Genomic DNA, 16,997 nt, shown 5'->3' with positions numbered 1-16,997 from the left:
CCCAAATTATCTAATATTTATTAACTATACATGATACATTAATGTTTTAAATCAAGTGAATGACAGTTAAAGATAGGATTTTTTTTTAAATGAATCTACAACATATATATACTTGTGTTAAATGTCATCAGATGACAGATTCTTTCGTTGCAAATCCATCTAACAATTTACACTAAATAGTTTAGATCTAATGTACATTAATAAAATGAAAATAAATGCTTTAAAACGAAAATAAGTTTTTTGAAAAGACTGCAATATTTAATAGATTTTTGAAAATTATATCCATTTTTTATTTTAAATTTATTTAAAAAACAAATACTAATGCTTTATATTATTTTTGAAAATTATTATGACAGTAAAGAAAAAGCAAATAAGCACAGATAAAATCGAAGCAAAGAGATAAATGAATAAAATTTTAGGCACAATCTGGTGTTTAATTATAGACCATTTTATTCCAAACAAAATATTCTCTTAGAGTCGTAGCGATATTTATATTTATTTGTCATAATGAATGATTCTAAATGATATAATATATAGTGGCGAGACAAGTATGGCAGGAGAGATAGGAGTCATATTACAGCTTGTGAGATGAGAGATCTACGGATTAACCAGGAAGAATTGTGATAGGAATGTAAATGAGTTAAATGAATATGAATAAGTGAAAATGGCTGAAGAAGTGAATAAGCTTTTAAACAAGTTTAAGACAATTTGTTTCAAAGAATTTTTGACTAAAGAGTAAAGTTTCTAAAAAAAAAAAACAAAATTGGATAGGGGAAAAAAATACTTCGAAATACTTATATATGTATAAATATCTTCAATTTACTACCAATTATTGAAATGGTTTTTATCTATGATAAAATTCAATTCTAAATGCAATTTGAAATTCTGCTTGAGATACAGGTATATGTGATCGCCAATTTTAATGGGAATTTGTTGTATGGATTTTTTAGTAGACAATATCATGAATAAGGATAACCACAAATCAGCTATCGTTAGTAATAATTTTACTACTCTTAAACAAAAATTTTCAAAACAAAAAATAGTCTATATAAAATATTATGAGTACTTGGTTTTTTTAATTGTTTCTATTAAACTGTTTCTTTGAAAAATCAAACTAAATTTTTTGAAAGAAAATTTAAAATTTAAGCTATCAAACTTTTAACAATACTGTATTTCCAATTTGAATGTTATTTATCAGCTAAATATTAAGAATAATCAATTAGACTATAATTTTATAATTATACATTATAATTGACACTAACATAATCATTAATTTACTATTACAAATGAGAATTATTGTTACAATGTTAGATATCAATTGCAAAAAATTTATAACATTAGAAATTATTTAAAAATAATGAACAATAATATCTTGTATTAATTAAAGTTTTTTAAACATTTGGAAAATTTTATAAATAAAATAAAAATTAAAATAAAACTGTATTATTAATGAATAGTACTTTAGGTAAGATTTGTTATACGTTTTAATATGATTATGAAGATTCTTCATATATTTATTGATCTGTTATGGCATTTTTAAATGTATAAAATATAAAAATTAGTTCAGCAGAAAGCTTTTAATAAAATCATAATACACAGAATGGTTGAAATAGTATTACAGTTGAATATCCTGTTAATGATTAAATAAGACGATTAAAAATAATTTTTAAAATCAATGTTCAAGTTAGGAAAGAAACTATTAAATAAGCTAAATAACTTCCATTTGACCCCTACAAAAAAAGGGGTAAGGACTCCCCGAAAATTCAAATGGAACTCTATCAAAATGTTAACATATTTGGATTTTACGCCTTAAAAATAAAAACTATTAATGCGGGTTTTTTTCTTAAATCGCATTTTCTAAAGTAAAGAGTTATGTAAAGTTGAAGTAATTGTTAATAAATTAGCATCTAAATCAATTTGATAAAAACAATTATATTTTTCTTTATTCGAATAGCATCTTATTTAAATTCAGACATTTATTTAGCTCTTAATTTCTACGAACGTCTGTTAACGTCGTAGGTTTGATTGATACACGAACTCTTTATATTCTCTCTCTTTCACATCTTTGGTTGATGAAACTGCGAATAACACTTGTTCCTTAACGTATCTTCAGAAAAATAATTCAATAGTGCGAGCTTTGGTGAACGAAAAGGCTGTTGAACAGGTCCACAATGTCCAATAAGGCCTAAGTCTGACTAAATTATACATTCAACAAAATACTTTTTTCCAGCAAAATGTAAGGATACTCCATCATGCTAGAACAACTGAATGTCTGAATGTAAATGGAAGTTCTTTAGCTGATTTAATAGTACCATTCTTAACTCGAATACGTACGGAAAAATTATTTTTAATCACCGTTTGAATAACAAGGTATTGAGCTGTAACACTTTATTTTGGCCACTTTGTGTAGTAATAATAATGTTCAATAATAACAGTAATATGTTTAATAATTTTATAGTGAAAGCTAAATGTAAATTTATATGCTTTTAATAAAGTTATCAAAAATAAAAAGAAAAAATATTGTTTATCAAATAGTTATATATATTTTAAACTACTACATAAAAAACAATATTGAAATTCTGCTACACAATAGAATGTTAGTGCTTTCTTATTTAAATTAAGTTCTATTAACGTTTTAAAGAAGTAATAGACATAAAATCGATTTTTCAGGAATAAAATTTTTTACCAAAATTCAAGCGATAAATTTAATTTTATAGCAAATTCAAGGTTGGATTAATGTTAACGTCGTTAACGAAACATATATCGGTTTTAATCCCATTTAATTTAATTATTACTACCCGTTAAATATTCAAAAGACTCCAATGAAACCGGACATTAATGTTGTCGAATTTCCTTCACTATACTTCTTAAATAAAAAATACTGATTAAATTAAAGCAAAGTTAACCTATTAACTTTATATAAAAATGTCATAAACTTTCCAAGATACTATTAGTAATATTTATTCGAGAGCTATTTTCTTCATATTAATTTAAACTATAAAAAGAATTAAATAAAAAATTAAGTATTTTAAATTTTATTGTATTTATTACAATTTAAAATAAATTTCGCATTGTTTATTATTATGAAATGTATAAAATTTAATTTATACATATATTTCTTTATAGAGTGTATAAATTTTAAGACTCAAATAAAATGTATACAATCTTGGTAAAATCAAATTATAACTCCTAAAGTCAATAGAAATCCAGTGATTTAAAATTAAAATATTAATTATTAAACATTTTAAATTTAATATCTTAAAAATGTTTCAATTTTAATTGTTTCTCCCATTTTATTATACAGTATTGTAGTTTTCCTGATAGGTAATGAGAATAATGAATAAATTGACTGCAAGTACAGTACAGTCACTTTTTGGGCAATTTTTTCTTAGCCTATAGACCTATAGCGTAAATTCTAAATCATACGAGTTCTTAAGATCATTAGCATATTCATCTTTAATAATAATTATATCAAGAAATGAATTAAAATAAAAAAAAATAATATAAATCTAATAAATAAACATTTTTATATTACATTACTTTTATTAATACTACTTCTTATACTTTTAATTATTATGTAATTTACATGAAATAATTATTCTATTAGATTTATTTATAAAATTTTATAATATATTTATATCAGAACAGTGAAGACAGACCACAATCATAATAATACATTCTTATTGGTTACAATGTCAATTTTCTGATGTTTAATTGGATAGTTTTGATCTTATTCTTTCAGAACTCGTTTTGAACGATATCTAGAATGAATTGTTTCTGTCACGTTTGTCTTTATTCGTAAGAATTGTATGACCTGAAATAACGAAATCGACAGCTGATTGGTCAATTTTAGTTTTTCATTCGAAACCAAGGACTAATCAGATGCATAAGTCGCATTTCGTTGATAAATTATAATTTGCATTAAAAAAAACTTATTTATAGGATTGTTCTCGGATTTTATGCAATAATCTATTATACATTTTAAAATTAAATTATATAAATAATGATATACAAATTGAATTAATTGAAATATTATTAAACTTGATTTAAAAATAAGATTCTCTTGTAGTATTTAAAAATAAGTTGCTTTAATAGCTCTAAATTAAGTACAAATGTGACAAGAAACAAGTACAAATATATCAAAGAATAATTACGATATTTAGCAATGCATGATTTCATAAAAAGTAATATAATTTTTATATATAGAATTTTGCAATCGTGTAATATATACCGTACTATAATAAAGCTCAGAACTTATTTATATTGTAACATTAGTATTTTTTTTTATGTTGTAACAATAAGTTTTATAAATTATTTATTGTTTTAACTATTAGTTTATAAAGAGTTTTTATCATCAGTTTTTAATATTTAGTCGAATTTTAATACAGTGTTTGACGAAGCAATATATTCTTTTTAAAAATTAGTTTAATTTTCTATTAAGAGAATGCGAAATTTGATTAACTACAATCATTAAATACATAAATGATCTCATAATACTACATGAGATCATTTATGTATTTAATGATTAATGATGACATTTCATGATAGAAAACATACATATAATAAATTTGAGAAGAAAGTTATAATTTTTATTTTAATAGAAAACTTTAATTAAAAAAATTAGCATTATGTTTCCAATAATTCGAAATATCTTCCACGGAAAATAATTCTACGTTTATTATAACGATATGCGCATTCCTTTAACATGCTCTTTATGCGCTTTGTAGATGCGCGCATTCTTTTACCAAATTGTAGATTACAATTAACAGAAATGAGGAAATCGGAGAACATTATTTTGCCTAAAAATTATTCAAAAAATTAATTGTTCCTTTAAATGTTATTCAGAGATGATTCGTACTTTTCTTCAAAACTGCCCTTAATCACGCAATTTTGCTAAAAATATTACAATAATATTGAAAATGATTTATCATTTTTTAATTTTTTATTTTTAAACTATTGGAAACCAAAATTTAGGATCTGTAAGTGCGATCATTCTATCTAAAAAGAAAAACAAAAAACAAATTGTATTGCATATTGCAGTTGAGATCTTATGACATTTCAAAATGTTTAATATCTTCTGTTAACGAGAAAAGAAATTGGACTTTGTATAAATTAAACATAAATGTATATTTTCTATAATTTTGCATTTAGGTTTTCAATACTATATAAATGAAAACGAAAAACTACTGTATATCAGGTTATATTCTGAAATATATAATATATTGTAGATAACATGATATAGAGTACGGTAGTTTTAAAAATATTAATATTTCTGTTTAGAAGTAGAACTATTTTACATTAATTATTTTATCAGAAAAATAAAAATTAGATTGATTTCAGATTTATCCTGTTTTAAGCAAACTAGTCAATAACCAAATGAATATTTTAGCGTATGCTTGTACTTTAAATATAAAAGAATAGCTTAATAAGTTCAGAATATAAGAATAATAAATTTACACGCAAGAAATAGTTATGATTTATATAATTAAAAATTTCTGTATGACGAATTTTAAATTATTAATTCTTATTTAATTACGTTTGATTTGGAAAATTTGATCATATAAGTATGGATGTCTTCAGAAAAAAAGCAAACGGGACACTTTCCCTCTCTTGGGATTAAATAAAAAATTCTACAAATTATAATCTTAAAGTGATTATGATGTCCTGTACAGTATAGTACAGTACATTTACACCCTCAACCATGGGACGCTTTGTCTGTCTTAAGAAAACCCAAAAATTAAATAAAAATTTATTAATGTAGTTATTTGTCTCCAAGCTATGCCTCTCTGGAAATTTTCTGCGGACACTCATTTATTTAAGTCTGTAGCGCAGGATCGAGACCAAAAAAGTCAAAGACATAAAGTCTACACAAATTTTTCCAAACATATTTATGAATGTCAAAGTTATATGCGAGTAAATAGAATCGTTTAACAAAAATAGCAGTTAATAAAAAATAAATACACTAATAAATAAAATACTTCAGTGCCACTGGAAATGTCTTTATGAATTGAACTTTGAACATTTCTTCATTGCTATTTGTTGAGCTTTAAAATAATTATAGTTTACTAAATAAATCACGCAAAGAATTATTAACTATATAAATCTTACAAGAAAAAAACCTCATTACATATTTATTTTTGAATTTCTAAATAATAACTGATTAAATATTTTAAAATATTTAACAGAATAAAGCAGTACAATAAAAAGTTTGAATTACCGTATGAAACGAGTTATTGAAAACCAACGTATCAGTCTCTTAATTAACCCAAATATTATTAGTTTCTAGTCTGGACATTTTGATAGACAAGATCTCTAAAATATTTTAAATAAGGCCTACATTTTTACTGTGGAAAGAGTAGAATTACTGTTTTTTATAGAATTTTTTTTAAATAACCCTATTCAGTTTCCATTTTCAGATAGTCTAATTATAGTTCATCAGACGAAGTTTATATCAATATTATGTTATGTTATTCGACATTAGTTCAGATATTTTATTTTATTAAACAAATTTAATAAAACCAAGCATAAATTAACATTACTAAAAGTGTATATGCATTTTCGAAGTTATATTTTTAAGCAATATTCTGTATTTGATTTAGAATAATTAAATGAAGAAGTTGTTAACGGCCTCTTCATCTTGCAAATTTCAATTTTTTATTATTAATTTTTTAATATTTGAATAATAAATAGTAGCATAATGATTAAAAATAACTTTGTTCCAGTCATTCTTGTGGTACAGACCTTGACGCAACTTTCAATTAAGAGTTTGATCACATATTAAATTAAATCGAAAACTTTAATCAGGAAATTTTAACTTTTAAGTTGCATCATTTATTTTAATTTATTGACCTATATACATGACAGATTATGAGATATGATTAGGTTGAAAAAGAAACGTACATAAACAGTAATTTAATTTTATAAAAATTGATTATGCATTTTATAAGTAATTTAATATCGATTTATTATTTATACCAGCTACTGCTGTTATAATTTTCACTAATTCATTTAAAATTAAAACAATATTTTATTGCAAAATATAAGATTTTTAGACATTTAAGATAGATTAGAAGTGTATAATACATTACAGATAAGAGCTTAATCTATAAGAGATAATTAATTTGAATTAATTTATAAAAGTTAAACTTAAAGATCTCATTTAAATTTATTGTTTATATACACGGCTTCTATATTATAATATTAAGCTTTATATTTAATTTACAATGCCGAATTTCATATTTCATCATAAATTTTAAAGCAAGATTTTAAAATAGAAAAAAAATGAAAATGCACCGCAATAATTAGTTAATGTAAACTTTAAATACTTAAAATTTTAAAAAAATTATATAATCTATAAAACTTGTAATCTATAGAGAATTCGCATGTAGCCTAAAAATCAGTTTATAGAGATAAAATTTAGAGAACTGTGGATAGATGATATTATACAATCTTCGAAATATTGCACGCGTTTATCAAATGCTAACAAAATATAGTAAAGATAAATATAATATATCATATAAGATTAAACGGGGGTTAACTGAGGACGTAATCATCAATCTTTGTCCTAAATTAACCTCTTTTTGTTGTTTCTTACAAAAGCGCAAACTCCAAAATTTGCAACCTTTGTAGCTTCAGTTTGCTTCCTACGACACCAGATGTAGCTGAGTCATCCAATCACGAGAAAAACTGTCGGTGACGTCAGAACAGAAGGAAGTTAGTTGAGCAGAAGTTTGGATGTGAAGTTATTCGTTCAAATGTGATTAGTAATGGCTGCGAATTTACCACATGAATTTAATAGATATGCCAAATACTGCAAGCACTTAAGGAGAATTTTGAAGGATACGAGACATTCTTTCGAAGATATCGCTAGAAGTGGCTATTTCGACGAAGGTAAGGCAAAATCTATAATGTTATTGTGTCTGCAAATTGCGACTGTAGTTATAGCGACCTTGTCTCATTCTGGAAAGTTTAGTTTTTTTTTCTTTTATTTTTTAATAGAAAAATTAATATTATGTCATCATCTTTTGACTATAGCAATTTTCAGAATTTTGGTAGAGAGAGAGAGAGAGAGAGAGAAACTGTGTAATAGATAGATTTAAAGGGACATTTCCCTTTAATTACACATGTAACTCAACAAGTTGTTTTGTTTTTGAGGAAGTTTTTGCTGATGTTATTTAATTAAATATCAAATGGGATGACGAATTTACACCCCTTGAATGAAATTTATAGAAAAATAATGTATTAATAATATAATTTAAATAGATGTTAAACACCAAATTTAAATAATTTTATGTATGATAAGGAATTTGAAATGAATAGAGTTAAAAACTGAAAAGGAAAACAATAAAAAATTAATGGTTTTTTTAAATAAAACAAAAATAAAATAGAAAATACTCAATAAGTTTTAATGAAATTTCAATTATGATAAAATTTTAGTAATTTATCATAATTGAAATTTTTATGTGTATTAAATTTTAGTAATTTAATACACATAAAGTATCATTTTATCTTGTGAGATATGCTCATTTATTAATCATTTTTCTTTTTTTTTTAATCAAAAGAAAGTTTAAAATTATGTTTACCTCCTCTCAGTTTTTAAAATGTGATTTTTTTCCTTGTTTTTGTTTTTAATTAAATATTTTATTTCATTATATATATATATATATATATATATATATATGTATGTATGTATACACACTGTACATCATTAAAAATTGTTAAGAAATAATATATTTAAATGCTATTTATAATCCATTAAAACAATAGATAACTAATATATTTTGTAATAAAATTTCTTTGTCTTTAATAGTAATGATGATTTATTGTTATAGTTAAGTTAATCTTTATATATCCATTTATTAATTCACAATTTGATTAAAATGGAATAATGTCATATAATCTTCTACTTTAATTATAAATACAATAAACAATATATAATTATATATAGTAGATATTGATTCTTATAAAATTAGTATTATAAAAATGTACTTGTTTTTAAATTTAAGATTAAAGTTTTTTAATGCAAAATGTAATCAATTGTAATAGATTATATATAAACACAAAGCATTAATATGTTATAAAAGACATTTTTTTAAAAGTGAAAATACATTTTTCTTCTCCTTTTTCTCTTTTAAAGATAAATTATAATTCAGAAGAGGAAAATAAATTTTCTATTAAATTACTTTAATAGAAAATTAAAGTATTTATAATATTTTCTTGTTACTGGATGAAGGTGCAATAGTTTGTTCTTGTCCAAAATTTTTGTTGTATTGTTAACACCTGTAAACTGAGTTTCCAAAGTACAGTATATTGATTTAAAGTTGAACCAAATTGTTATGGAAATGTAAATTATTGTAATGTATAAAAGTAGTATAAAGAAGAGTACTTGTAATGAGGTGAAAATATTCTTTAAATTTCTATCATTCATGATTTTCACTTTGTTATTAATGCACTTAAGCTATAAAATGGATTTAATATATTAATAAATTCATATAATGGCAACAATGTTTTGGGTAATTAGGCTAGACTTCTCAAGTTAAATCAGATTGGCTTTTTAGTTAATCATGTATTTATTAAGAATTTTCATTTATGTCATGAAGACAAATTAATTATTAGTAGCACTTGTTTAAAAAAAATTGTGTTTTTAAGACTCTTCCTTAAAAAATGTTATCTTTATGTCAAATATTAAATTTTAGGAACTAAATTATATGATGTTTTTGAAGGAATCATATATTTTGTAAAATATTTGTCAATACTGTATTATAAAAATCTTAACATTCCTATGTTTAATAATTTTAGTTTTTGTTTTGTTTATGCACTTAAATATTTTTTGAACTAACTTGCTGTTTTAAAGACTGTTGCAGATATTATATATTGAATCTTTATAAAATCTTAACTGAGTTGTTTAGTTTTGCTACTTAATTTCTTCACTAGGTTTTATGTTCATTTTATTAGATAGATGTTTAATTTCTTATAATTTTTGTGCTGGAAATTGGTTTTGTTTGTCTTGTTTATTGTTAGATAAAGTTAGTGGAAAAATTATTATTAAACATTTACGAAAAATATAATAATTCAATGACCTGAAGTTTTTAACTTTAAAGTAATATAAAAAATGTTATACTATTTATTTATTTGTAAACATTATAAATATTATTTAAAAACATTCCTAAATATCAGTATTATAATAATTAAAAAAAAATCCTGCAAAACAAAAGATTGATATACACTTACAAAAATTTTTTTCAAAAAAAATATGTAGGTAAAGAGCTTACATTCATATTCATATCAGTGGAAATCAAATGTGAAGGTAGACAATTTTAATTATTTTAATTTTGTGAACAGCTTTTTTCAAATGTATGCATCTATGTAATATTTTCAAGTTTAAAATTACATGATATAATAAAATAAAATAAAAACATTAAGCATTGTTATATCATTAATTACTCATTTATATTGATAGTTCTATGTATTTGATATGTTCTTAATGTTCCTCCTGATTTATACATCCTTCTTTCCTGCTATGTTAAGTCTCCAGTCATTTAGTGCTTAGCTATTGCTGGGTATACCAGCTTAATTATGGGTGTTCTATGAGATTGCATCACCTAACAACTGTAAATGTCATAAAAAGTTGTAAAGACCTTTGCTGGTGTTATATTAATGTTCTTGAATTATCTTATTTAAATGTTAAGAAGCATATCCCCACTCTGCATTGAAAAAAAGAAAAGTTAGTCAGCTTTTATCTTCTCTCAACCAGCATAGTTCTCAATCTCACTGTTAGTCTTCTCACCATCTACTGAATCATCTGACAAAAATAAGGAGGAGGAAATTTTGCTGCTTAGTTCACAACACTGGAGGAAAGTAGATAAATGTTATTTTCACTTTTAGATCCCAATGTTAATCCAACTCTGCTGAATTTGAGCCTGGAAGTCTCTTTGGGACTGTGACAAATTCAGATATTTATGCTTGGAGCTTCTTGATTCATCAGTTTCTGAATATCTTTCTGAACTCATAATATCTAGTTGTGATTACACCTATATAAATTGAGCTTTTGGCATTGCATAAAAATATTTATTTTGTAAATATCAATACTTTCAACGTGTCTTCTTCAGGCAGAATAGTTTATAGAGAACAAAACATTTGAAAACATTTTTTTATTATTAATTATGTATTTTTTATTTTAGTAGTTTTATTTTTAATGTTTCTCTTCTACATATCATTACAGTTTTGTTGTATGGTATAATTTTGTAAATTATATAGGCCTATATCTATTTTAATATTCCATGTGCATACAGGACAAAAAATTTGATAAATTGTGCTTGCCTAAAATTTGAAATGTAAATTGGTATGGGTAGTAAAATTAAATTTTATTTAGAAGAAAAGAAAACTGATTTCCCATCTCTTTTTTTTTTTCCTTTTAATAATCAAGATCTTCCTTCCAAAAAGAGGGAAAGATCTATTAAATAGATTGAGTTTAGTCAATTTTCATTGTTATTGAAAATTGCCTGTCATTCTGACATAATTTTAAATGCACTATTTCAATTTGATATTGGGACCCCCATACTTGTAATGAAACATTAGTAGTATTATGGTAGTAGTATTATGGTATATTAGTAGTAGTAGTATTAGTAGTATTAACTTTAAAGGTTTTATAACAAAAGACTTTGCTGAATAACTTATATTGTTTTTTCCCTAGATTTACATGAATATATCACATTATCTTAGCATTAAAATAACAGTCTTCTAATCAGAAATACTGGAGTGAGAAATGAACTGTCACAAACAAAACCTTTTTACCAGTAATTGAACTAAACCAAACATTTTCAACCTTCACCAAAGCCTGCTTCAGGTGCTGAACTAAACTGGCTTCCTACTTGGATTGTTAGAACGATACTGTTCGATTTTAAACATTGTATATATCACATTTTACCCCTCTGCCTGGCTCCATTCGAATTCCTCGAACACATATCTTTTCGCATGCATGATAGTCTCACCGTCTTTAAAGTTAGTACAGTTGCCTCTTAAGTTGGTTTTTTAAATCTCCAAGGCCTCCAGGTGACAAATATGATTGGTTTGAAAGGCCTGTTTAATTAATCTGGTGTTGCAGAAGTCCACCTGAACTTCCGGGTTGGTGGCATACACTGACAAAGCAGTGGTGTGCCTGTTGGATTGATGTTCATGTATCCTTTTTTGGGTTGAACGTATGGTTGAGCCAATATAAACTAAGTCCCTTTGGAACCTATCATCCCTTACGGGAATGGAGTAAACCCCTGGGGCTCTGCTAAGATCTACTTTATCTCTTGCATTGTGTAGCAGCTTGTAAATTGTACCGGATGTTCCGTATGTGATCTCCGTGCCATTCTGATTTGCAATCTCCTTGTATAAGGAGTTCAAATGTCCATTGAACTTGGATGACTGTGTGCCTATAGCCTGTAATGGGCTGCTGGCTATTGTTAGACATAGACTGGCTGTTAGAAACGCTGTGTGGGGGAAGTTGGTTGGCGTAGGCGTAGGCCAAACTGCAAACCATGCCTCTTTTGTAGCCGTGTTCAACAGCTATATTTTCTATATGTTGAAGCTCTAGCAGGGCATTGTGCCTGTTAGTGTGATGAGTAAAGGCCAGTCTGGTTAGGGCCCAGAAGGCTGTGATTTTATACAAAAAGGGGTCAGACGAGTTTGCAGGGATAAATAGTGGAACGTGGCCCAGTTTGTAATAAATGCTCATTTCTATTTTGCCCTCAATGAGATGCATGTTGACATCTAAAAAATGGGCATTAGTTATTAAATTGATTTAGTTTAAGGGTAAGATTGTACATGTTGTTATTCTTGCATGATAAAAACTTGTCAACATTTGGTTTATTCTTCCAAAGGATAAACAGGTCATCAGCATGTGTTTTATAAACAATGATACTCGGTAAAAACTTGGGTAATACCCTGTCTTCTAACTGACGCACTACCAACTCGCAAAGGTCCCCTGATAGGGAACTGCCCATTGGTATGCCCCATTTTTGTAAGTAAATGATGTTATTAAACTGAAAAACCAAGGTGTAGCACATGAGGTGTGCAAGCTCCAAAATCTGCTTACGATGCTGATGTGCTTCCTTCTCACCAAGAAAAAGGTCTCTAAGTGTGCAGAAGCATGGTTTCAACTGAATCAAAGGGAAAAGGGATATGAAATTAAGAACCATGATGTGGGGATCGCTACCTACCTCAACTTGCCGTAAAATATCAACCATAGCTATCACGCATGCGTGGAGATACCTGTTTGAGGAATTTGAACAGAGCCGGGCAGAGGGGTGAAATGTGATATATACAATGTTTAAAATTGAACAGAATCGTTCTAATGGTCCAAGTAGAAAGCCAGTTTAGTTCAGCACCTGAAGCAGGCCTTGGTGAAGGCTGAAAATGTTCGGAAGTTTTGTTTAGTTCAGTTACTGGTAAAAAAAGGCTTTGTTTGAGACGGTTACCTTAACATTACACCATTTGAAAATATATATTAAAATTTGATTAATCATTATAATAACAAACTTTTTTGCAGATCTTAGTGGAAGCTAGTTTCTAATATAAAGCAACTTTCAGTGCTTTTTTTTATTATTATTTAAGGCTTAAAACTACTTCATGTATACATCAAAATAAGAAATCAGATATATTTAAAAATGAACCAGGTTAGAACTGCACAGTTACTGATTACTTGACTACATGTAATGAAACTGTGATCTGCTATTCCTAGATAGTGTTTTCCCAGCAACATTTCTAGGGTCCCTAAACAAATCTTACTTAAATTGCAGAAAATAAATCTATACTAATTGTCCCTTGATTTATTGTTTTCTTGGATAGAACTTTTAGTCCTGAAGAATGTTACTTTCAGATACCCGCTGGTTGTTAAGGAGGAGCAAAATGTGTACACACACACACACACACACACACACCAAAAAAAACCACAAACCTATATGCATCCATCAAAAGAAGCGAGTTAATACACATAGATAATAGTAACAGACAGCATTTATGTTTCTGAAATGTGATGTAGCAGTTAGTACTGCATATAGCTTAGCTGTACAATCTTGAATGTATGTAGGATAATGAGCTGAAGAAGAAGGGATGGTGGGATGATAACAAAGTTGATTTCACATTAGTGAAGAGTTTTACTGAAGTATGTACTGTACAAAATACTTTTATGTATTCAAGCTCATGGGAACATTTTTATATGCTCATATCACCAAACGAGACTAAGCAAATATAGTAAATATTCAAAATTAAAAAGTGCTGCTAAATAAATGAAGATTGGCATAGTTTTTTTCATTTAATAAATGCAATATAGGCAAATCTGACTTTTTCTGTTTTATATAAAATTTTGCATTTATCATTTTCCATAAATCATAGATTTTTTTTGGTCTCTTGACAAAAAGGATAAATTGATATTTCACTACATATAGTTGAACAAGTATTGCTGGAAGATCTGCAGGATACTAGATCAGAGAAGTATGTATTAATTTTAAAGGTTTTATAACAAAAGACTTTGCTGAATAACTTATATTGTTTTTTCCCTGGATTTACATGAAATAAATCAAAACATAAAAACATTGACTTTTCTATACATGATAATTCTAAAATTTTCTTATATGTAGCCCATGATGGCAGAACCCCTTATAGAAAATCACTAGTCATACTTTCACATAACCCACCCTACTATATTATATCCTATGCATATTGCCACATATGACTATACAGGTAAAAGTTTTTAACTGCAGTTGTTTAATTAATATGCCTGTGTGTCCTTAACTTAATTTAAACTTATCTCGTCGACTAGTACTTTATCAATTAACTGCAGAAAAAATATTGTTTATTTAAATCAGCGGTTCCCAACCTTTTCTAGACCAGGGACCACTTTGATTTCATTGTTGCTAGCAGGGACCACAAGGTTTAAGAAAAATAAACTGTGTCAATCTAAAAATAAACTTTAATCAAAACTTTTAACATAAGTAATCATTAAACTCAAGAGTAACATGCTTTAACAGTACTATTATAATAGAAAACATATCATTTTTAGTAAAAATTAAATTCAATTTGTATCAATTGTGGAAATAATAACTCAAAATTAATAAAAGTTTTAAATCTTTCGCGGACCATATTTTAGCTCTTGCAGACCACTGGTGGTCCGTGGACCAGTGGTTGGGAACCACTGATTTAAATCATAGGTGATTTAAATAAACAATATTATTTCTGATCTGTAAGACCTAATTGCTGCACATCCATAAACCCAGTATAATAAGTCCTGTTAATTGATAAAGTACTAGTTGACGAGATAAGTTAAAATAAAGTTTTTAACTGCAATTTAAAATATGCATTGAAGTCCATTGCAAAACTCATATCCTCTTTCAAATTGTCTTAAATACAGATAATCCTGCAGATTATACACACAAAAATATGGTATATACATAGGTATGTCAATAAGTCTTTGGACCTATTTGGATGGAGAAACAAAGCTATTAAACTTTTCACTAATAAAAGGCATCATTTTGTAAATTTTTTTTAAATGTATTTTTTGCTCCATACATTGTCCAGCAATGGATAAGATCTTCAAATGTCTTTTGAAAAATGTTGGAGGAAGGTGCTCAGAAATTTGGTTTCAATTCATCAATCAATGAAGTGTTGTCCAACTAGGTGTTATTTACCTCTCAAGCCAGAGTAAAATCTGTAGGAAGGAGGGATGTGGGAGCTATAGAAATGTGCATTGTTCAACTGTTACTTTTGTGACATGGTCAAATTCTTGTGGTGCATTGTCATAAGGGGAAAAGGAAACTCCTTTGATTTCTGACAGTTTGTGGACCTTACCAGTTCTGAGTAGTAGCTGCTTTTCATTATGTTAACTTTATCAAGAAAATTAATCTTGATAATTCCTTTGTAATCACAATATAGTGAGCATGGTTGTTTGCTCGACACATTCTACTTTGAAGTTTTTAAGTACACCTTTGCAGAGTGAATCTCCACTCTGCAAAGGTATGCTTACTCTCAGAAATGTACAAATTCACTGGTGTTTCATCTTCAGTAATGATTTTTGATTTATTCATTGCTATATTTATCAAGCAGTTCCAGATTGTGGAGTAACACTGGAAATGATCATCATATATTTCCATGGTGAGAAACTTTGGAACAAAGTAGGAGCAGAGATTCCAAACTCCCATTTCCTGTATAATAGCATAGATAACTATTTAAGTTAAATTTTTTTGTATGCACCACTTGTGTAAATCCTGGAAAGTTTAGAGGAGTTATTGACCCAACTACTTATATACCAAGTATCCAGTGATGTTATCTTACAAAAGATTTTATATATGTTCAATGTTAAATACAGAATTCTTTACAAAAAAGATAATGTTGCAAATAGAATACTCTAACTTGATAAAAATGTAAGCATTTTATTTCCAAGTATTTATTTATGAAAGCCTTGATCCTTACAGTAGCTATAAATGCTTAAATGAAAATTTATCAATTTTCATTTAAGCATTTACAACAATTGTAAGGATCAAAGATCAAGCTACCGTAAGGATCAATGCATTATAGGGAATATGCTTTTCTAAAACAAGAAATATAATCTATATAAGACTATGCAAATACTATAAGACTTATGTTTTCATCATCAGTTGATTTAACAAAAATTTTGAACATTTTCTACTTGTTTTATTTAGAAAAATATCAGGCTATAATACGGCTATTATTAAATAATTAAATATTCAGTAATTTTGTCTAGAGGTAGGCATTAGGTGCATCTCTTTATAAAGTTAATAATTATAAATTTCTAAATTAAATATTAAATTCTGGAAGAAAAGAATTAGCCAATTATAGTCCAATATAATCAAGCAGATCATTTGGCAATAACCAAACATTTGAGTTAATAGATGTTTATATTTGTATATTTAGAAAAAAAATTTTTTTTGATAAAATATAGTGTTTTTATATATTAAAATATTTTTTGCATATCCGAATAAATCAAATTCTTTTAT

The 16,997-nt window shown here is 26.4% G+C and overlaps 1 protein-coding gene across 1 annotated transcript in view; it reads left to right on the top strand.

The window, feature by feature from the left end:
• The first annotated feature begins 7,659 nt into the window (after positions 1-7,659).
• The window catches only part of LOC136975897 (dual serine/threonine and tyrosine protein kinase-like), a 101,501-nt gene continuing 92,163 nt past the window's right edge, over positions 7,660-16,997 (top strand). Inside the window, exon 1 of the mRNA XM_067271060.1 lies at positions 7,660-7,890. Coding sequence (XP_067127161.1) covers positions 7,767-7,890 — 124 coding nt within the window. The 5' untranslated portion in view covers positions 7,660-7,766. The remainder of the gene's footprint in view (positions 7,891-16,997) is intronic.

This window comes from Centruroides vittatus, unplaced genomic scaffold (assembly GCF_030686945.1).
Source record: "Centruroides vittatus isolate TY-2023 unplaced genomic scaffold, ASM3068694v2 contig_391, whole genome shotgun sequence".
In the NCBI taxonomy this organism is placed as follows: Eukaryota; Metazoa; Arthropoda; class Arachnida; order Scorpiones; family Buthidae; genus Centruroides; species Centruroides vittatus.
This window is presented reverse-complemented; position numbering and strand designations above follow the sequence as displayed.